The sequence below is a fragment of the Phaethon aethereus genome (assembly GCF_964289735.1).
Source record: "Phaethon aethereus genome assembly, contig: HAP1_SCAFFOLD_463, whole genome shotgun sequence".
In the NCBI taxonomy this organism is placed as follows: Eukaryota; Metazoa; Chordata; class Aves; order Phaethontiformes; family Phaethontidae; genus Phaethon; species Phaethon aethereus.
In genome coordinates, this window is record NW_028114142.1 from 34,657 (window position 1) to 56,000 (window position 21,344).

At 47.3% G+C, this 21,344-nt stretch overlaps 1 protein-coding gene across 1 annotated transcript; it reads left to right on the forward strand.

The window, feature by feature from the left end:
* Positions 1–840: 840 nt before the first annotated feature.
* Positions 841–21,316, forward strand: LOC309416258 (serine/threonine-protein kinase PAK 3-like; the record flags this gene model as incomplete). Its single annotated transcript, XM_082015830.1, has 12 exons — positions 841–925; positions 5,931–5,968; positions 6,543–6,674; positions 6,990–7,146; positions 8,769–8,832; positions 11,282–11,330; positions 12,920–13,032; positions 13,788–13,905; positions 14,752–14,851; positions 15,292–15,488; positions 19,376–19,513; positions 20,674–21,316. 12 exons carry the CDS (start codon positions 841–843, stop codon positions 20,764–20,766), a joined length of 1,284 nt encoding a protein of 427 aa, XP_081871956.1. The 3' UTR covers positions 20,767–21,316.
* Between the last annotated feature and the right edge of the window lie 28 nt (positions 21,317–21,344).

A 21,344-nucleotide genomic window follows, 5' to 3' on the forward strand; every position in this document is an offset into this window, starting at 1 on the left:
TTCGCCCCGTTGCCTCCAGCTCTGCTTTCAGCCAGCACCGAGGGCACCGCAGATTGGCTTGCCCGCTCCCCACAGCCGTCCTGACCCACGTCTGCAGCTCGTATGTGGTGTCCACATCACACGGCTGATTTGGGGGTGGCAGGTCTCTCTTGTGGCACCCTGGGAATGAGGGCAAAGCAAACCCATCCCTCCCTTTCGATCTTTGCCCACAGACTGAGCAAGTGGAGATGCACCCTGTGCTGGAGAGTGCCCTGCAGGGAGGAGACAGCTGCTTGCAGAGCAGTGCTGAGACCTGCCTGACAGCAAAGGTGGCCACAGAGCAGCCCAGGTGAGCTGGTTGTCTTGGAGGCTATGAAAGCAGCCTTCCTCCACCCCTGGTTTTGGTGAGATACGGAGCAGCACAGAGATGTTTCTCTGGGATCCAGGAGGGCTTCCCAGTGCCCCTGTGAGGGATCCTGCTCCCAGAAGGCGCCTCCCCATAGAGCAAAGGCCATATCCAGCCACCTGGCACTGGGTACGTCTGCCCTGAGGAGTGTCTCCAGGAGGATGGGGTCATCTGCCTGGTGGCTCTCACACAGCAAAGATGAGCTGAAGCCCCGTGGCTGTGGCTGTCTGGTTCAATGTCTCTGAGTGCCTCAGCCTTTCTCCCTGGGAGTGTTTAACCTGGGCCTGTTATCAGGGTGTGACGGATGATGTAAAGATGGATGCTGGTGACATCCCTGTGGCTCTAGTCCTGCTCCCACTTCCAAGTTGTGATGTCTGAAATCCGGAGCCACCTGAAGGTCCCGGCAGAGATTTCCAGAGAGTTTGTGTTCATTTTGTTGACATCCTAGAGCTACAATGGGCGAGGGTTATGGGAAGCTAGGGCTACAGTTTGCTAGGTTGATGGGGTGGCAGGGTTATGGCATGCCAGAGTTTCAGCGAGGTAGGATTAAAGCGTGTTCTTGCTATGGACAGAATCTGGGTTTGTTGCCCTGGGTTCCTGGGGTTAGGTTATTTCTGCCTTGCGTTGTGTTCTGTGTAGCCTTTTTTTGTGGAGAGTCCTTTTTCAGCTTGTCTTTTTAGTGGTTGGACAGGCACCTTTGGTTTGTGTACGATGTTTCTTCTGGTTGACTTTTTTGCTGCTCTGGTGGATTGTACTGTGTTTTGTGTCTTGTAAGCCACTTTTCTGGTCTAATATGTCTGCAGCAGGTTGGGCAGTTTCTTGTACTAGAGTTACCAGGGTTCTCTTCCATCTGCAGTTTCTTTGAAGGCATCTCTTTAAGCCACTTGTCTGTTTTGTGAGGGGCAGTGGACTTAACGGGAGAGCTTTTCTTCCTCAGTAGTGCCTCAGAGGATTACCCATCATTTTTGGTGGGTTTGTCTGCTTTTTATTGGCTGTACTTGATTTAAAAAGCTTATTGTAGCTCTTTGGATTTCTGTCATTAAAGGAAGTCTCTGGGCTTTCTGCCCAGGAGTGAGATGTCCAGAATGTTGTCCTTGTTCTGGGGAGGCAGGGTAAAAACGGTGTGGCCGTCACAGGCATGGCTGTCCTGGGCTGTGAGCTGTGCAAATGCTTGCAGGAAGCTCTGGGAACGCTTTTTACCTGTGCCAAAGTGTTCCTGCTGCTACCCCAAGAGTGACCCACCGGAGCCCTGACATCTGGAGACAGTGGAAGGTAGAGCTGCCTCCGGTGTGACAGGAGGCTGCCACGCTTTGGAGCAGGTGCCTTTGCTGACTTTTAGACTTCATGTGGTTCTCATGCTCATGGACAACCCCATCTCTGTTGATAGTCCTTCATAAATTCGAAGGATGCCGTGAAGTACATGAACTCTGCCCCTCCACTCCGCTGTGGCAAGACCCCAGCTGGAGTACTGTGTCAGGACCCTGCACTTGGCCATGCTGAACCTTAGAGGTTCACACGAGCCCATTCCTTGAGCTTATCCAGATCCCTCTGGACGGCATCCCATCCCTCAGGCGTGTCAACCACACCACTCAGCACAGTCCCCAGCCCGTCAAATCTCTCTCTCTCCAACTTAGAGAGAAGGCTGTTGTGGGGGACTGTCTCAAAGGCCTTACAGAACTCTGGATAGACGACGTCGGTTGCTCTTCCCTTGCCCACTAATGTGGTCGCTGCATCACAGAAGGCCAGTAGGTTGGTCAGGCAGGACTTGTCCTAGGTGAAACCGTGCTGACTGTCTCGAATCGCCTCCCTGTCGGGAGGTAAGTTGACATCTCACTGCGAAAGAGGCAGTGTCAGGCCCCAAAATGAGTCAGACCCACGTTCAAAAATCAGGTGGTCAAGCAGCAGCCTTAAAAACTTCCACCTTGTGGAATACTCCTGAAATGAATTCTCTTTCTGCTTTTGTCCCCTAAATGGCATTGAAACTGTGACTTTTCTTCTCTTGCTTGTTTTTACAACTAAAGCAGACAGTAGATGGAGCAATCATGACCATTTTTCCGGAGAAGCATTAGTGGCCAAAGGTCATGTTTACTTTTGTTTCTTTGCATCCTTGCTCCTTCACGCTGTTCAGATTGGGGTACAGGGTATACTTGTTTTGTGCGTTTTATGAGTTATTCTTGGATCCTTTGAGCAACAGGTTATGGACCCTGAGGATTTTTTTGTGGTGTTTTGTGATAGAGGGGAATTTTCAAGGATTTCTTGCATTAGCTGTAGAGAAGATGTGGTGGGCTGACCTTGGCTAGACGCCAGGTGCCCACCAAAGCTGCTCTGTCACTCCCCCTCCTCAGCTGGACAGGGGAGAGAAAATATAAGGACAAGCCTGTGGCTCGAGATAAGGACAGGGAGAGATCATTCAGCAATTACCATCACGGGCAAAACAGACTCAACTTGGGGAAATTTGTTTAAGTTCTTGCCAATCAAAATCAGAGTAGGATAATGGGAAATATGATGAAATCTTAAAACACCTTCCTGGCACCCCTCCCTTCGTCCTGGGCTGTCACGGATGGATAATTTAGGCTGCTTAAAGAATCACTGCCGAAGATATCAGAAAGCGAATGATTTTAATCTAGATTTGTAAAAACCGCGAATTAACAGAAGTTGCTGGCAGGGTCCACTCTATTCCATATTCAACGTGGAAAAGCTATGCAGAGAGAAGCCAGATTACAATTAAACTGGAATGATTTACGTGTCTATCGGATCGAGTTAATGTGTATCTTGAGGAGAGAAACTAGGGGAGACCCTCCTCTTGAGACACGAGGCTCAGAGTGGACCGAAATCCACCCCTAGTCCTGGACTTGGTCAACGGTTTATGACTAAGGTTAGGTAAGGAAAGTAAAGGAATGCCCTCCCGTTGAGTCACGAGGTTCAGGGTGGACCCCCATGCTTTCTAAAGTCCTTTTCAGAGGGGAGTCTAGGTGCGGCTGAATCCACTCCTAGTCCCAGACTTGGTCAACGGTTTACATGACTAAAGGGATAGAGTATCAGGGATTCTGGTGTAGTGATATAGTCCATGATTTTGTGCTTCCTGTCACTTAAAGATGGCAATTTATCCAATACAAAATAGCAGCAATCACATTCACTAACAATGCCGAGATAAGTCACAGTATCAAATCATATAAAACTTAGCAGCATAATCCACTGAAACTTACTACGAGAATTCTTTTTCAAAATATTTGTTCTGCAGTCTTTTTCTTTATTCTTTTCTAACAAGAGCTTCCATGAACTTGTGATACCTGTTTGGATAGGTACACAGTTCCACTAACAAGCTGAAAATAGCACCTACCAGACACCGACAACACGGTGTTTTCCCTGCTGCACCTACCAGACACCGACAACACGGTGTTTTCCCTGCTGCCCAGCCCAGCCCAGGATTACGGCAGTGGTTGGTTTAGTACTGCAGGGTCCCATGGGGATCCCTGTCTGGGGGCTGGTTAAGCTCGGCAGTGTGAGCAGGAGGGTACGCTTTCTCATCTCACGTCCCTTCTTCCAGTCAGTTACGAGGGAGTCCCAGAGTCCTCTGGGCATATTCTTCTGGACTGAAGGGTTCTTTTGTAGTGGAGACCCACCATAGAGAAACAGAAGGAAAGCTTCATCTTACGCTATAGGTTTGAGTGAGATGAAACTACAAAACGTTAACCAGGTGCTGAAAGCGTATGGCCCTTGGCTTGGAGTCCGGACAATCCAGTTCCTCTAACTCTTGCAGGCTGGCACAGCAGGGCAGGATCACGTCAGGCTACGTGAGACTGTGTCGGCATCCTCCAGCCTGGGCCCCAGCCACGGGGTGCCATCCTCCAGAAACAGGCTGCTCCAGCACGGGCCTGCCACGGGGTCACGGCCTCCTTCGGGCATCCCCCTGCCCCGGCGGGGGGTCCTCCCCAGGCTGCAGGTGGAGATCTGCTCCAGCGTGGAGCTGCATGGCTGCAGGGGCACAGCCTGCCTCACCATGGTCTTCACCAGGGGCTGCAGGGGAACCTCTGCTGCGGCGCCTGGAGCACCTCCTGCCCCTCCTTCCGCACTGACCTTGGTGTCTGCAGAGCTCTTTTCACATGTTCTCACTCCTCTCTCCGGCTGCAAATGCCACGTGCCGGTTTTGTCCCCTTCTGAAATATGTTATCCCAGAGGTGCTGCCCCCGTCGCTGCCTGGCTTGGCCTTGGCCAGCGGCGGGTCCGTCTTGGAGCCGGCGGGCACGGGCTCTATGGGACACAGGGGAAGCTTCTAGCAGCTTCTCACAGAAGCCACCCCTGCAGCCCTGCTGCCACAACCTTGCCACGCAAACCCCATGCAGAGGACGAGGTTGCTGTGCATAAACTCACAAACCAACCCAGAACGGCTGCCATTGTGCTGTAACAGGAACGGTGTCACAGAGGGCGAGAAGGCAGGCATAAGTGTCCCGAGCAATCTCCATAGCAGGCTCACTCCAGGAAGACCCTCGTGGTGTGGGCATTCCCGTCCAAGAGCCTGCAGATGTGATGGGGATGTCCTTTATCCTCCTGGATGCCTACAGTCTGCAAAATTGTGACCTATCGTTGCAAAAATGAGTGAGCAAGTCTGTGCTGCAGTTCGCGTTTTCTTTTCTTTGGCTTTTTCTGTATTGTATTTGCCAGACAGACCCTGGCTGGCCACACATGTAGCAAGTAAGTGGAGGTTTTTACTACTAGTTGGCTTCTGTATCGATGTGTTCTTTGGCTGTTCCTTAATAACGGAGTTGATTTTTAAACAAAAATGCCAGTAAGATACCATGACTTTGGTAAAGCTTCTGTCAAGAGCTGCAGCTAATAAGGGGGTGTCTCTATCCCACCGGGTGTGGACAGCATTTGGACAGATTTACCTGCAGTGGTTCAGTTCCCCACGCCTGGTAGTGTGTGGCAGTGGGGTCTGCAATTTCCTCAGTTTGCTGGTTCAACCAGTGCAACTGCTAAAATGCGGACTGGGAGAGCTTCTGTGAGAGAGAAACTGTGAGGTTAATCTCCAGAATTTATTACCGTTTCTCTTCTTTTGAGGGAAAGCATCTTTTTTTTTTTAACTTGCATAATGAAGAGATTTGACTGTCTAAGTTGACACTTAATGTTTGCTAAAAAAGCAATTAGTTTTGTGGTGAAATGCAAAATTCAAAACACTTTGTGTACGCTCCTGAACTCAGGAGCTGTGACTGTGGTTTGTCAGAATAGAAGTGGCACAGCTAAGGTGGAATTTTGGCAAGCTTTAATGGGGGAACAGAAGCATTGACAGTTAAAGACCAATCTGCATTTTCTTGAATAAGTTTCCAATTCTTTTAGTTACTGGCAAAACAGGGCAAAAAATAGACACAAGACAGTGTAGCATTTTCTATTGTCCTGTTACCCTCCTCTCTATGTAAAATAGCTGTTGCTCCTGGAGGGATGTTGTGAAAGAAACATGTCGTCTCTTTGGATTTCCTTGTTCTGTGGGTTTCCCCACAAAAGGCATTTTTATAACAGCGTCTGGTTAATTTTCCTTTGCACATTGCAGGTAAAATCGCCCGTGGATACCGAGAAACCCATCCTTCGGTGAGTGTGAAGGTAACCTTTAGCTTTCCTAGCATTTAAGAATGGTGGAGCAAGCTGTGAGATTTGCCCTTTGTGACAGAGTGCCAGCCTTGCAGGCTGAAGGAAAGTCAACCGTAGCGTCTTTGCAGCAGCAGCAAAGGTTGGGGTTAAATAGGAGGGTTCTTAAACCCTTGTATTTAACCACATTCGAATAAGTAGATACCTGTTAGCTTAATTAACTGTTACCATGACTGTAGATACAACGCCAAAGCAATGAACCAGCAACTAGATGTGACTTCTAGCGATATATCCAAGCATGACATTTTGTAAAATTGGACTTTGACTAAGCATGGGCATGGATAAGTTGTTTTCAGCAAGAATGAAAAACGCCAAGACAACTTAACAAAACAGCAGGGTCATTTGTAACCTTTAAATTGTGCTGTGCCACGTGTAACTTAGCACCGGGGCCTGTAGGACTACAGGCATGTCCAGATTGGTTCCTGAAGCTGTCTGAGCAGACCCAAGTGGTGTGTAATTGTCAAAGCTCCCAAGTGCCAAAGCGGTGACTGTCGCTCATGCTCCCGTCTGTCCACAGGGCACAAAACCAGCATGTGAACCCCCACCAGCTCTGCCTGTTTCTGAAGAAGAGGATGAAGGTGATGAGGAGGAGGAAGAAGGCATTGAACCTCCCCCTGTTCCCACACCCTGGCCTGAACATACAAAACCAGTAAGTCCCAGCGTTGGATAGCACTGTATTTGGGGTAATTCAGAGCTGCATGTTTCTGGTCAGACAGCACTTGCGGGTGAAGACTCTGCGGGCCGCAGTCCTACCATGACAGTGCTTCACCCAGGCCACTGACACCCCAACAATCGGGTTTGAACTTTCCCATTTAGTTATGAGTTTCCTGTGATTCTGATAGGGTCCGTGAATTTATCTTAGTAGCAGAGAAGAGGCATCTTCGTAAGCATTTGCATTTGCAATATGATCTTAGGGGCATCTCTGCAAGCCAGCTTTCTGATACAAAGCCTTTTCTTGTCACAGATCTACTCATGCTCTGTAACTGAACCTGCCGCTGCGCTGGCACCAGCTAAAGTGGCCACCACTCTGCAATGTGGACAATCAAACGCTTTGTCCAGAAACACAGACGGGCAGGAGACAAAATCTGGGCTGACAGATGAGGACATCCTAGAGAAACTGAGTACGTATTCGGTATTCCTTTCTGTCCCATGCCCTGTGCCAGATGTGCCGGCCCTGCCTTCCTGCTGCTGCAGCGCAGAGCTGCCGGGAGGCGGCAGCACCCCATCTGGCCTGGCTTCTGAGCCTTACTGCTGGAATGATCAGCATCTCGTTTGTGCAGCTGCCTGTGTAACGCGGCAGCCTGAGGAATAATGCTGTTCGTGCTGTCCACCACGGCTGTGCTTATTTGTGAATAAGCATAATATTGGTAGACAGTAAGTTATCCATGGGACAGCACTGTGCCCTGGTGGCCAAGAGGGCCAATGGTATCCTGGGGTGCATTAAGAAGAGTGTGGCCAGCAGGTCGAGAGAGGTTATCCTCCCCGTCTACTCTGCGCTGGTGAGGCCTCATCTGGACTATTGCGTCCGGTTGTGGGCTCCCCAGTTCAAGAGAGACCGGGAACTCCTGGAGCGAGTCCAACGGAGGGGTACGAGGATGATTAAGGGACTGGAATATCTCTTGTATGAGGAAAGGCTGAGAGACCTGGGGCTGTTTAGTCTGGAGAAGAGAAGACTGAGAGGGGACCTTTTCAATGTCTATCAATATCTGCAGGGTGGCTGTCAGGAGGATGGAGCCAGTCTCTTTTCAGTAGTGCCCAGTGACAGGACGAGGGGCAATGGGCATAAACTGCAGCACAGGAGTCCCACCTCAGCATGAGGAAAAACTGTTTTACTGTGAGGGTGATGGAGCACTGGAACAGGCTGCCCAGAGAGGTTGTTGGAGGCTCCTTCTCTGGAGACCTTCCAAACCCCACTGGACGCGTTCCTGTGCAAGCTGCCCTCGGTGATCCTGCCTTGGCAGGGGGGTTGGACCAGATGATCTTCAGAGGTCCCTTCCAACCTCTACCATTCTGTGATTCTGTGGAGATCAACATGCGTGCAGTGTTGAGAGTGCAGGACAAGTGCGTGTCAATCCCAGTCAGGTTGCAGACAAGCAGTGTGGTTCTTAGAGTGGCATAAGCAAGGTCTTCAGAACTTAGCCCGGTAATGAGTGGATGATGGTGATAGTTCTTAAAACCCCATCATTCCTGGTGAATGAACATGAGAAGCTGTTCTTTAAAAACATAAAGGCATTCTTCCGGCAAACTGCTGAAAGGTTGAGAAGATCCCCTCCTGGAAACACTCTGCAGTATTTTTCCTGTTCTGAAAATGGCACCTGTTCATCAAAATTGATTCCAGAACCCAAGGTGCATGTAATCTTTGGTAGCATTAAACCTTCTGTTGAATCACACAGAGTATTTATTCCTAAGGAAATAAAGGCTCTGTTGTTCCAGCGCTCGCTAGTGTTTCTCGACAACAAACACTTGCATTGGTGCTTGTTCTTTTCTGATACCTGTCTGCTGTGAATGTTTCTCCATGCTCTTAGTTTGCTGTCAAGGTAACTCTCCAAAGGACTGTAGAAAATCCGTCTTTGTGGAGGCTGTCTGTGCTGTGGAGCTGCCTGTATGACGAAGTTGTTGTTGTTGTTGTTGCCCAAGTGGCTACAAACGACTGACAAGCCCAGACAGTGGAGCTGCATTTCTGACCTGCTGGAAGTTGGTATCTCCAGTTTGCAGTGAGCATCTTTAATTTTGTTTCTTTCAGGGAGCGTTGTGAGCATGGGAGATCCTAAGAAGAAATATACTGAATTGGAGCAAATTGGCCAAGGGTAAGTCTGACCACAGTTACTGACACGAAAAATGGGCCAGGTATTTTGCTGGTGTAATATCAAGCGTGAAGTCGGGCAAGCTCCAGACATGTTCAGACAACCCTGGATTTAGATTCTCCTGTCTCTCAGTACCGATCAAATTTATAAGTGCGGTCGGAAGGCACGGCCAAAGACAACCTGGTGGAGCCAATGTCTTGTCTGCAGCAAGGAGCAGGACCGGGAAGGTCTACTGTCCCTCAAGTGTGTGGCCCCTATTTGCTTATGTTCTTAGGGGGAGAAGGGGGAATAGTTTTTTGTATGTCGCAAAATAATCTGGCCATGCTAAAGAATGGTGAAAAAACTTTGTTGCCTAAAAGAGCAACTTAGCACCTGCTAGTTGTGAGATAGATGCCAGTTCTCAATACCATTTCTTTCAAATATTTTGCTCTAAAAAGATATTCAGTGATCTGGATTATAACCACATAGTTTAGCAACAGAACCCAGAGATTAAATAATAAGCTCTCTTTTCTAGCAGAGGCAGAAAAGAACAAAAATTCAGTAATAAACAGAGAGTTGAAGCACAAAGTACTTGATGAGAACATGCATCATCTGCCTCATGGCAGACCACTTGTGGATCCTGCAGGTTTTAGGAGTTTACAGAAAAAAAAACATCAGGCTATTTCCCTTTGAAGCCCAACCATGCTTACTGTAACTAGGATTGATTTGAAATGGTTCCGATGTGAGGAGGCAAGAAGAAATGGCATCAAAATTAGGTATCTGACTTGCGTTTTAAATACAGACAGACTCCCAGCTCGGTCAAAGTTTCGGTGGCTGTGTCGTAGTTCCGGGAGGGCCAGCGCCATTGTGTAGCACCAGGATCACGCTGCTGTCAGTGTCTGACAGAAGCTGTTCACTGACATCGGGAGATGTTTTCCTGCCTGTTAAGGCAGGTGACCTTAGTGTTTGTAAAGAAACCGTGACTGCTTGTGAGGTTTGGAGTCAGGGTAGCACGTTGCTGACCTAGAACTGATAGATGCTGCAGAAAGCCAGACGCACTCACGCTCTTTCTCTGGCAGGCTTTATCGTAGACACTTCTTGTTTGGTGGGGCACTTGTGGGAAGGTGTTTCTGCTCCATTCGTTGTATAAAAACCCTTTCTGGGATTGCCACTTGCGTTATACCCGAAGGTTTGGTTCTCATTGTCATTTGTAAAATGTCAGTGGACACTTAGAGCTGTGCCAGGCTCTCAAAAGATATGTGTCGACTGAAGAAGTGAGAGCCAGAAGAAACATGCGTGTGACGCACGTGTGACCGTGACAGTATGACCATCGCCCTCACCGTCTTTTGTTTTGCCCATCCTAGGAGTGAGCTTGTACAAAGGTGCCTCAGCAGCTGGTGGGAAGAGAAGTGGCTAATATCTGGCCTGAAAGGGTCTCTGAACTGATTTCCTCCAGCTTTTAGTGCAGCCTGAAGATGGCACGCCCTTCTTACAGAGCAGTGAGCGTGCTGCCGTCACCAGCTCGTGACTGTCATGCTGCAGGTCAATTTGTAGTGATGGGGAAAAATCCTCCAGAAAAAAATCGTCCCTGGTGCCTGTTGGATAGCAGTGCTTCAGACATATTTCAGCCTGCAGGTACACAAACAAGCCAGGGGATCAGGTGAAAAGGAGCAAACTGATTTTGGCATTGTCAGTCAGTGGGACAGTTGCCGGATGGGTGTTCCCACTTCTCAGAATTCCCTCGCTGGCTCTCCCTTGCCTCACTGCCCGTGCAGACGTCAGCTTTGACATGATGGCAGTGTAAACCTGTGCTTAGCTCAGAAGGAACACTAATGGGGTTTACAAGCCTGCAGTTACTTTAAACCCAAAGGGGTTTCCTCTGACCGTGGCCTTTCAGGCCCTTCACATCATTACAGGGGAAGAACCTCTTTTAACAAGAGGCAGATGGCAAACAAAACGCCACACTGCCTAGTCCGCAGATGAGAGCACCATTTCTTTCTGGTGGCTCTACAACACAACCCGTGTCTGCCACAGGAGGAAAATACAGATACCATGAAGAGTCCTTCACGTGTCCGGTGCACCTAACAGAAGCAGCTGCTGACGGCTCTTGACACCTAAAGAAGCTGTCTAAGGATCCCCTGTTTGGAGCACAACATGCCTTAACCTGCTCTAGCTGTGACCTTGTAGGATGGATGGAGAATAGTTTCCTTGCTTTGCTATGCTGGAGAAAGCTGTGTCTGGATCCTTTCCTCATGTTGGACATCCCTTGTTCTTCACGTTGGGCATAAGTTTTCTCTTGGATACCCTGCGTGGCAGAGGGCTGGTGGGCTGCTGCGCTGTGCGCTGCTGCCTGAAGGAGTGGGTGAACAAGGGTGTTTTTTAAACCCTACAGGCAGCAGCGATCTCCTGTCTGGGCTTGCTTTCACTCCTAGGGACTAAAGTGCTCCTTTCTTTGCTGCTGTTTTGTTTCTAGGGCGTCAGGAACTGTTTACATGGCGATGGACATCACCACAGGACAAGAGGTAAGTGTCCACAGTCCCAGCCGATTTTGCAGGTCTTTAGTGCTCTCCCCTCTGGTGCGAAGGGTGGATGGGGCTTTTGGGTGGCCAGTAGATCTTTACTGCCAAGGCGGTTCCTCTGAAGCACAGGCTAGTGTCAGCTGGCAAAATGCATCATCTGCTGTCTTCAGCCTTCAGAAATCCCAGCAAGCTTTTGGGACTGATAAAAACAGTATCATTTTTATTGCCAGCGTCAATGTGTTGGTTTAGAAATCATTCTCTTGTCTGTCAGTGTAGAAGAAGTATATCAAGAGCAAAGATCTCTCCCAAACCAAACAGTCGTGTTTAAGTCTGGTGTCGGTGACAGCCCATTACAGCCCGTGAAGTGCTCGCAGGGAAGTGGGGGCCAGGAGGGTGAGAAACGAATCTTGAAGGAAAGCGGCGTTAGCTTTGACAGCCCCTGTAGTGACCAGTTTAAAGTGGCCTCTTCACATTCCTTTCCTTTTCCAAGGCAAGCGGTCTTGAATCTATACAAACCCTGCCTGAAAATGTGGCTAGAAACCCAGGAATGGGAGCGGAGGGGTGGTCTCTTTCGTGCCATGTTGAGAGCAGGACTAGACAGAGGCGCTTTATAACTGCTCTTAGGTAGAGGTCTAGCCCTGCTTAGGACCCGGGGTGTATCCATCAAATGACATAGAATGGATTATTTTTTTGAAACCCTCAAAGTAATTGCCAATCTGAACTGTGTTAAGGAATGTGTATTTCGAGTTGCAAAATCAAGATTCAAGAAGCTAGGAAGTGCCAGGTGTAGATAGCTAGGGTCTGGCGGCCGGAAGATATCGCGCTGTACGGAAAGTTAGGGCCCCTCTCCTGAAAGCCAATAGCGTTTAATTTATGATGCAAGCAGACAGAAGTGAGGTTATAAACCTAAGCTATATAACGCCGTGTCACACACTAATAAACGCCATTTGCCGTCTACCACATTGGTGTCAGCGAGCTGATGGCCCGAGCGGCCTGGGGTTGGTCTCCGTGCCGTTCCTGAACCAGGTCGCCACGCCTGCGAAGGCAACAGCCAGGACTGTATTTTTTGTGTGTGTAACCTTAATGATTGTTTTAGTATGGCTTTTGAAATGTAATGTACGTCTGTGTTTTCTCTCTGTTATGCCGTCAAGTCAAGAGTAACAGCAGTTGCTGAAATAATGATGACAAATCGTACAATTACTAAAGCATTACCAGCAGTTTTTGTGTATCTTGGCAGTAACAAAATCACTTCCTGCTTGCAAACTGTGCATCAACAATAATAGTGGTGGTAAACTAAGACCATCTGAGAAGAATGTCGGTCCAGAGAGTGTTGTTAGAGATGCGTGCTTGATAGTTTAAAGAGCATTTGTACAGATTTTACAAGACAAAATGTATATGGCCGTGTGTCCTGTAACTAGCACCCAGGCTAGCAGAGAAATCGGGTGTTGTAATATAAGTTACTGAGCTCTTTGGTCTGATACCAAGACAGTTTGGCACAGCTCTGCTGTGTCATTCCAAAAACACGCGCTGCATGTTCATTGGGACCTTGTGCAACAGGCTACTCAAGTTAATGGCTTTCCCTGTCGTTTTAGGTGGCCATAAAGCAAATTAATCTCCAACAACAGCCCAAAAAGGAGCTAATAGTTAACGAAATCCTCATCATGAGAGAAAACAAGAGCTCCAATATTGTGAACTATTTAGAGAGGTGAGTAGTTCTGGTATGATCACGTGAATGTTCATTTACATGCTGCAAGCCAAACCTTTTTAAAAACCCCTTTGGTCGCTGGCAGAAAATTGATGTCTATTGTTTATCTACTCGTAGCCAGTGTATGGGAGGAGACTGCATTTTGTCTGCATTAATCTTTTCTGGCATATATTGCTTAAGACTGTTTTCAAGGACCTGGCACAGCCATCTCAGCCTACCTCCATGTTGTTTTGTTGTTGGCTTGATTGGTTTTGTGGTTAAGTTGATCATCTTTTCTGTGTCTTATCATAAGTGCTGGTAAATCCTCCTCGAAATTACTTCCTTTGGGCTGTTCCTGCTCTTTTCCATTGCTGTGGATATCAGGAAGGTGAAGTTCTTGTTTGCAGAAACACGTAATTTGCCACTTTTTAAATTGTTTCTCCTGTTCCTGGATGTATTTTCTGGTAGGTTTTCCAAACTGTTGACCAATACCTGTCCTCACTGGTACACATCCTCCTGGTCCAAGATTTATCTTTGCCATTACTGAACTTCAATTTTTCACTTGCTTGCCAACTCGGACCTCTAATTGTTCACTTATGGGCCTTCCTCATTTAGACCGCACAGGTTCTAAGTCCTGTATAGCCTAGAGGGAATGTCTATTCATATTGTCCTGTCCTCATGTAAGAATGACTTGGAAACAAAATCAGCTGTAGCCTTTTTCCAGAGGTAATTTAGCCGTGCACACTCATCTCAGTGCCATTGTTTTCTTCTTTCAGCTACCTCGTCGGTGACACACTGTGGGTGGTTATGGAATACTTAGCTGGAGGCTCTTTAAATGATGTTCTTGAGGAGACATGTATGGATGAAGGACAGATAGCAGCTGTCTGTAGGGAGGTAAGGGATCCCGCCTGTGCTTCCCATTACTGGGACAGGATGGTACTTCTAAGCAGGTGGTAAGAAGATGAGAGGTTTCATGTTCAGAGCTTTGTTTCTGTGTTGCTTTTATGATACGGAGAAGAAAGAGCATCTTAAGTGAACTGCCTGCCAGTATCGCTGCACTTATTACACTCTGTTGTTTTACTCATAGAATTTTATTGTACTATTTCTTTTTTTGTTGTTTTTAGTTTTACTCTTCTCAACTTTGCCTCTCTAAACCTTTGCCTGGAGCATGCCTGTACTGCATTCCTTTCGTGTACAAGCAAATATGCTGGTGGCAGAATTTTAAAATACCAGCAAAGAAAAAGAGGGGCTCCTTCATCCCAGTCCTCGGCTTAAAAGAATAGCACTCCACCCAAAACGGTGGTTGCTCCTGAAAAATGCCTAACACGCTATTTCCAGATCTGCCGTCAAGCCTAACAATAAAATCTTTCTCATGCGACCTCCGACTCAAAAGTGATCCATCTTATACCGAAGGAAGGGACTTTTTGGTTTTTGGCAAACCATAGTTTGTCACCTGGGTGGAGATAGCACATTCCCTGCAGCAGCAGTCATTCCGTGTGTGCTTTCAGGGGACAGTCTGTGGCAAGAATTGACATTTCTGTTTCAAAAGCTACTACGCCTTCGTTTAGGAAGTTATTACTCTGTGTTGAAGCAGCAAGCTCTTCCTCTTGAGAGCACAATACTCTGCCATTACTCTCAATTCAACTAGAAATTAAATCCTTTAGAGCCATTTCTTTTCTTGTGTGATGAAATCTGGTCACTAAGTAAGTTTTACCCTCATGTTTCTTTTTTATCTATGAGTGCCTGCAAGCTCTGGATTGCCTTCATTCCAACCAAGTGATCCACAGAGACATCAAAAGCGACAATATCCTCCTCGGAATGGATGGATCTGTCAAACTGAGTAGGTATCCTTGGTCAGGTGCAGCATTCCCAGGATGTGGTGTGGGGCTGCTTTTGACTGACTGCCTGTTACCCAAAAGCGATGCCTGTGGTAGTGCACTGGCAGACCACTGCTGCGAGCTAAGAGCACAGTGCCAACGTCCAGAGAGGTACAGAAAGGAAAAAGGTGTAAAGAGTGGTTTCGGTTTGTGTAGGTCCCTTCCAGAAGGGATAGTAATAAAGAATAATCTAAAGCTTCAAGTGAATAAAAGCCACTGCATGAAACTTGAGGGGTTTTTAAGTGGCCACTTCAGTATTTCCTTGGCTCGAGCACTGAGTAAACAGAGCATGGCCGCTTTACCAGATAGATTCAACAACGCCTTCTGAGGCATCTGGAAGGGATTTCTTTTGCTTGGTTTCATAAATCAAGCTGCCTTTAACAGTACTTGTTTTTCTCCTCAGCTGATTTTGGCTTGTGTGCTCAGATCACCCCTGAGCAGAGTCAACGGAGCACGATGGTCGGGTCTCCTTACTGGATGGCACCAGAAGTGGTGTCGGGAAACGCGTACGGGCCCAAAGTGGACATCTGGTCGCTTGGGATCACGGCAATTGAAATGGCGCAAGGAGAACCTCCTTACGTTAATGCTCATCCTCTCAGGGTAAGGTGCGAATAAAACCAGAGACCACCGTCTTTCTAACCTGCCCCATGTTTTGTCTCCCATGAGACAAAATCCCAGTTACACCAGCTTGAACTAGTTCCACCAAGGGCTGCTTCTAAATATGTCGCTGGAGCCTATCGGCATATATTGTAGCTGTCGTTATGTCAATAGGGGGACCTTAAAAGAGAAGTGACATGTAGACTGTTCAGAAATGTGTCATTTTTGCCCTCAACCATGCTTGAGATTTCTCATGTGCTTTTAGAACTCTCTTTGAGCTGTATCTCTGAATGACAAGAATTTTTCAGCAGCAAGATCCGCCAGTTGGGGAATTTTTATGAAAAATATTTCAACTGTACGTGCAGGAGAAGTCTTTCCAAACTCAGATCAGTGCCGATTGCTCACCTGCGCCTTTCAGGAAGTGTCACTGGTTCTAGTAATGCCATAATCACTTTTGGCACAGGTACTTGTAGTACACTAGTGTATTTTGATGTTTTGAAGTTTCCAGTTTTGTCCTAATTCCTTAAAATGAAATGACCAGTTCTTATACCAAAGGAGCGTGTCATAGTGGAGGAATGTCTGCCAAGATAACACCTCATGACTGAGAGCTGAAACAGAGCTCAATGCTGCACAGTTAATTCCTGACAGGATGCAGGAATTCCGGAGGAAATTAAGTTTGCTCTATGCGTATACATACGCAATTCTTATTAAGGCTAGAATTAAAATAGAGCCTGACCTTTAGCTTTTCTCATAGCAGTAAGGCTGTGCTCTCTCTGGTCTGTGGCACCCCGACTGCGTACTGCAGACTGAAAGAAGAAACAAGAGAATGGTCAGGAAATACCCCCGGCCAAGCAAAGAGAGGAGCCCATACTCCACCTGCTTCCCTGGGAGACCCTTGCAAAAAATGCATTTGCCTTGCATAAGGCAGCAAAAACCCGTGAAGAGCATTAGCGTGACTGGTCGGGATGCTGAAGGTTCCCTGCCTCCTTAACCTCAAATGCTGATTAGGGCTCCTCGAGAAGCCTCAGGTCAACTGTTTGTTAGAAAGATCACTGGATTTCTTCTCTCTGACCAAACTCAGCTCTTCCTGCCCTCACCCAGATTCTTTGAGATGCTCTTTTTCTCCATATATGCCTCATCTCCTGCTGGAGATACGATCAGCTTGGACACTTAGAGCTTCAAGGCATCTTCAGGTGTCTTAGTAAAACTGTGGTAGATGAAAATCAGGCACCTGAAGTTGCTTCCATCTGCATTGGCTTCCTGGGCTCTTTTTCAGCGGTTGTTGCCCCTGAGCTAGGAACAGTGAACAGCCTGTGATGGACTGCCTGAAGTTCCCCAGTTATCAGCTAGTTTTATTAAGGTCAATCAACCCCGACAGGATTGATTTGTTTTTTATGAAGGATTGTTTTAATAATGGAAGGCACACAGGAGCTTCCGTTACTTAAACACCTAAATAAATTGTAAGGGCATGAAAGGCTTATTAGTCCTAGAGTTAGCAGCAGTCTTCATGTAGATGCAGTGTTGTTTTCCACGTGTAGAGCAGGCGCATCCCATGCTGCTCACGTTCTTTCCAGCTGATGCAGAACTCACGGGAATGAACAATTTTCGAGCCATGTGTGTCTTGGATGTGTCTGTGATGGTATTTGTTTCCTCTCACTGTGATTTCCTTCCATCCGGCGCATGCCGAGGGCCTGGGGGACAAACACTGGTGTGATAAAAACCCTTTGAAATTCAGGTTGGACCTCCTCCTGATTTCAATTAAAAAAAAAAACAAACAGAAAACCACAGAAACAAAACAAACCCTTAAGCATTTCTTCTTCATTTCTTAACCACAGCGCATCAATTTGTCTCAAAACTGTAGCATTTTTTTCAAATGCTGCACATCTTCTACAGTTTCAGGCTTCTTAATCATCTGTATGTTGTTCTGTCACGTATCTGGGTGGCCTGGATACCTTTAGGATCTTGCTTTCACAGGCTGCAGCTGTAATGGTCTGCTGAAGCCTTTCTTGTTTCTTGGCATGTGAAACAAATTAATGAGCTTATTGCCCCTTTGCAGCTACTGCGAACGCTCCTTTCCTTTGTACCGTACTTGCTTTTCTTTGCCAGCTGCATATCATAGGAGACCAAAAGATATGTGATAAGAAGGTACTTCAGCTTCCCGTAGACCTTTCCCTGTTCTGGTGGAAATACTGAAAAGGGGACGTACTGAGCTGAAGATGACTCTTCTTTGGGATTCATGTTCTGAGAAGAAACAAGTAACTAAAAGAGCTCCATTTGTCCTGGCACTCCTGTTTCACACTCAGGTGAATGTGGCTGCAGTAAAATCCCCAAAGCTGCCATTGGTGCTGTAGTCCTTTCCCGCAGGAGAAGTATCATCCCTCGGGTAGCGCAATTGAAGCGTAGTGAGGACAGGCACTCCAGCTCACCACTGTGTCCGGTGGCTGAGGTCAGCTGCAGATGGACAGGAGCAGACTGATGTTGTGACATTTATGTTGTGGGAAAAGGAAAGAAGCTTCCTTTTATTGTTTTTACTCTAGGATCGTTTCTTTGCCTTTTTAGGCTTGGAAATTGTCCTCTGTATTTAAGAGGACAATAGCAAAGTCAATGTGGTCCCGGTCTAGTTAAGTGCCAGTAGAACAGAGCTGTTGTAATGGCAGACGTTTTAATGGAAGACCCCATGGCCTATTTCTATCATTATTGCTGTGTAGTTTAGACGTATTCTGGAAGTTTATGTCTGAATAGTTCAAAAGGTTTGTCTTCCGTTTCTACATAACATCTTGCAAAAGCGCAATGAACTCATCTCGCTGGCTTCTCAGCATGTTAGACCTTGGTTACAAGCGAACCACACTGGATACTGCTCACCCTGTGTTTTGCAAAATGACGTTGTACTCCCTTGGCCTGAGGAATATCAGGAAGACTTGCTCAGCTGCATGAACTCCGTCAGCTACTTGACAGTGAACATCCTTGGCTTTGCTTAGGAAACTTGAGCTTAGCTTTGGCTGGATGCTGTTGAAGAGGAGAAAGGCTGGAATTTTCAAGTGTTTGGCTAGGCTTGTGTGCACAGAATGACTGTGCATTCAGATGAGCAGCTGGACATTTATGCACAACATGGAGGGGAATCCACAGAGGACTCAACCCTTAACACAGGTGAATACTCCCAATTCTGAGGTAGCGGAGTGTTCCCATAGCGATGGAATTACTCGTTTTTCTGATAGCAAGCATTAAACGTTTTCTTCTTAACACATAAGTGACGCTGATCTGGAATTTGGAGACTGCTGAAAGACGTTGTTGCAGCTTGGCTCCCATCTGCCCAAAGATGCATTTTCTTCATAAGATATTTGTGCATGCAACTTATGTGCCTGTGTTGAAAAAAAGGTTCCCAATGTTTCTGTTTCTTTATCCAAGGACTAAGCTGATGGATTTCCTTTTTTCCCATCTGGTTACCATTTTTATCAAGAGCAGAGCAAAAAACTTGGCTACCTTTGCTTTATGGAAGCTGTACTTTAGGGAACAGTGAGCCCCGCCGAGATGCATTTTCAGTAGTAATCCTCAGAAATAATAGCGTTAGGCCAAATTCACTCTTTAAAAGAGCCTGTAAACTGTCACTGTCACAAGCCTGTCACTACTTGGAGAAGCAAAATGTGCTTTTGCCGATGTAGTTCATACTAACCAGGTCAGTCCGTGAAATCAGCTGTCAAGGCAAGATCATTTTGATATTGGAAGAGCTGTGGCTGCCTCAAGGTTTTTTATGTAGCTATAGAAAAATCCTGTCTGACCCCCTGCCAGGGAAGAAACTGCCACTGGAGACTGAACCTTAAAAAATGGGGTCTATCTGGGCAGTTATGGATATGAAGGAAACAGGTGGAGTCTCATGTTCCCTTTTTCTCTAGGCGCTGCATCTGATCGCTACGAACGGGACACCAGAGCTGCAGAACCCTGAGCGATTGTCCGCGGTGTTTCGCGACTTTCTGAGCTGCTGCCTGGAGGTGGATGTGGACAGGCGAGGGTCTGCCAAGGAACTTCTGCAGGTAAAAGGGGACACGGCTGCAAGCGGAACAGCTGTTCTATGTAATGGTTTTCTCACCAGCTAAACTCAAAGGCATGAGACGGAACCCCCTCATATTAGTCTCCAGTCTTGGTGCTTTTCAAAAGGAAAAGAAGTGGAATCATAGGACGGTTTGGGTTGGAAGGGATCTTTAAAGGTCCTCTAGTCCAACCCCCTTACAGTGATCAGGGACATCTTCGACTAGAGCAGGTTGCTCAGAGCCCCGTCCAACCTGGCCTGGAATGTTCCCAGGGATGGGGCATCTACCACCTCTCCGGGCAACCTGTACCAGTGTTTCACCACCTCATTGCAAAAAAATTCTTCCTTAGATCCAGCCTGAATCTACCCTCTTGTCGTTTAAAACCATGACCCCTTGTCCTGTTGCAAGAGACCCTGCTAAAAAACCTGTCCCCATCTTTCTTTAGAAGCCCCCTTTAAGTACTGGAAGGCTGCAAAAAGGTCTCTCCGGAGCCTCCTCTTCTCCAGACTGCACAACCCCAAGTCTCTCAGCCTGTCCTCCTAGGAGAGGTGTTCTGTCCCTCTGATCATTTTTGCGGCCCTGTGTTGAATTTTGGTAGTATATTCAGCTTTACATAGTGGCAAATGGGATGGTAGCCACTGCTCTCGCTGCAAGCCAGAGCTGAGTCCGTCAGCGCTCTGTCACTGGTGTCCCTGCTCTTGTCTTGGTGCTGAAAACCTGTACCTCCGTGGCCTTCAGAAGAACACATGGGCCTAAATACTCCTGGCATAAACATTTCCTAGAGGTGTTTGAGTTCCCTAAGGAACGGCTTATGCCTCTGCTCTTTTCTGACAACTCAGATAGCCCATGTCTTTAGAAAACAGGAACCTAAGTAAGTAACTTGCGTTTCCTGAAAGGAACAAGGCCCTGGGAGAGCAAACAGCATTCCCAGAGTGCTGGCAGGGCAGAAATGCCAGCACGCTGAAGACAACTTGATAAAGGGATTAATGGGATTTTGGGCCCTGTTTGCCTGTGATAGCAAGGTACTGGACATGAAGACGCAGGTGCAGATGGTCCCCTCAGTCCTGTTTCAGCGTATTCCCCATAACCAGAGAAATGCTGCTTGAGGCTGTGAGTACCTGAGTTTGGAAAGTAATGGTTCATTCTTTTTTTCCTTTGCACAGCATCCATTCCTAAAATTAGCCAAGCCTCTCTCCAGCCTGACGCCGCTGATCACGGAAGCAAAGGAAGCGAATAAGAACGGCAGCAGCCACTAGTGCTTCAAGCCGGCTTTCTCCCATGCCAGCTCAGAGCAGGACTGAGAATAAAACTCTATAGAACCTCAACGCTTGTGCTGTGGGACAGGTGGATGGATAAAGAAGCCAATGGTCACAGTCATGGTGGTAGGAGGGAGAACAACCCAGCCCCTCAAGGAGTAAAATATGACCGTTTCTCTTCTTCCTGCCTTCTGGCTCCTGAATTTATTTTGAAGATGAAACATGGCTTAAGACAGAGAGGTAACGACCACAAATGCTTGCCTGCCTCAGCCATTTCCAAGGGAAAGCAAATTCAGTTGGAAGGTCCCCTTCCTTCTCACCCTGTGAATAAGCTGTACACTCACTTTGAAATTGTGACAGTCAAAACAGCAAGTGAAGCAACAGCCACCCAATGTTAAAAAAAAAAAAAAAAAAAGGAAAAAACCCCCCTGTAAAACAGCTTAGCGCTGTAGTCTTCATGTCTAGGCCCGGTCCTGCAAAGGGCTAAGTAGCCTTTAAGGTATGAACCACCGTCCTGTTTTGGCAGTAGGAAGGCAGGATGCTTGGGTTGTTCTTGGATTAGGCCATTGGCTTGTTTG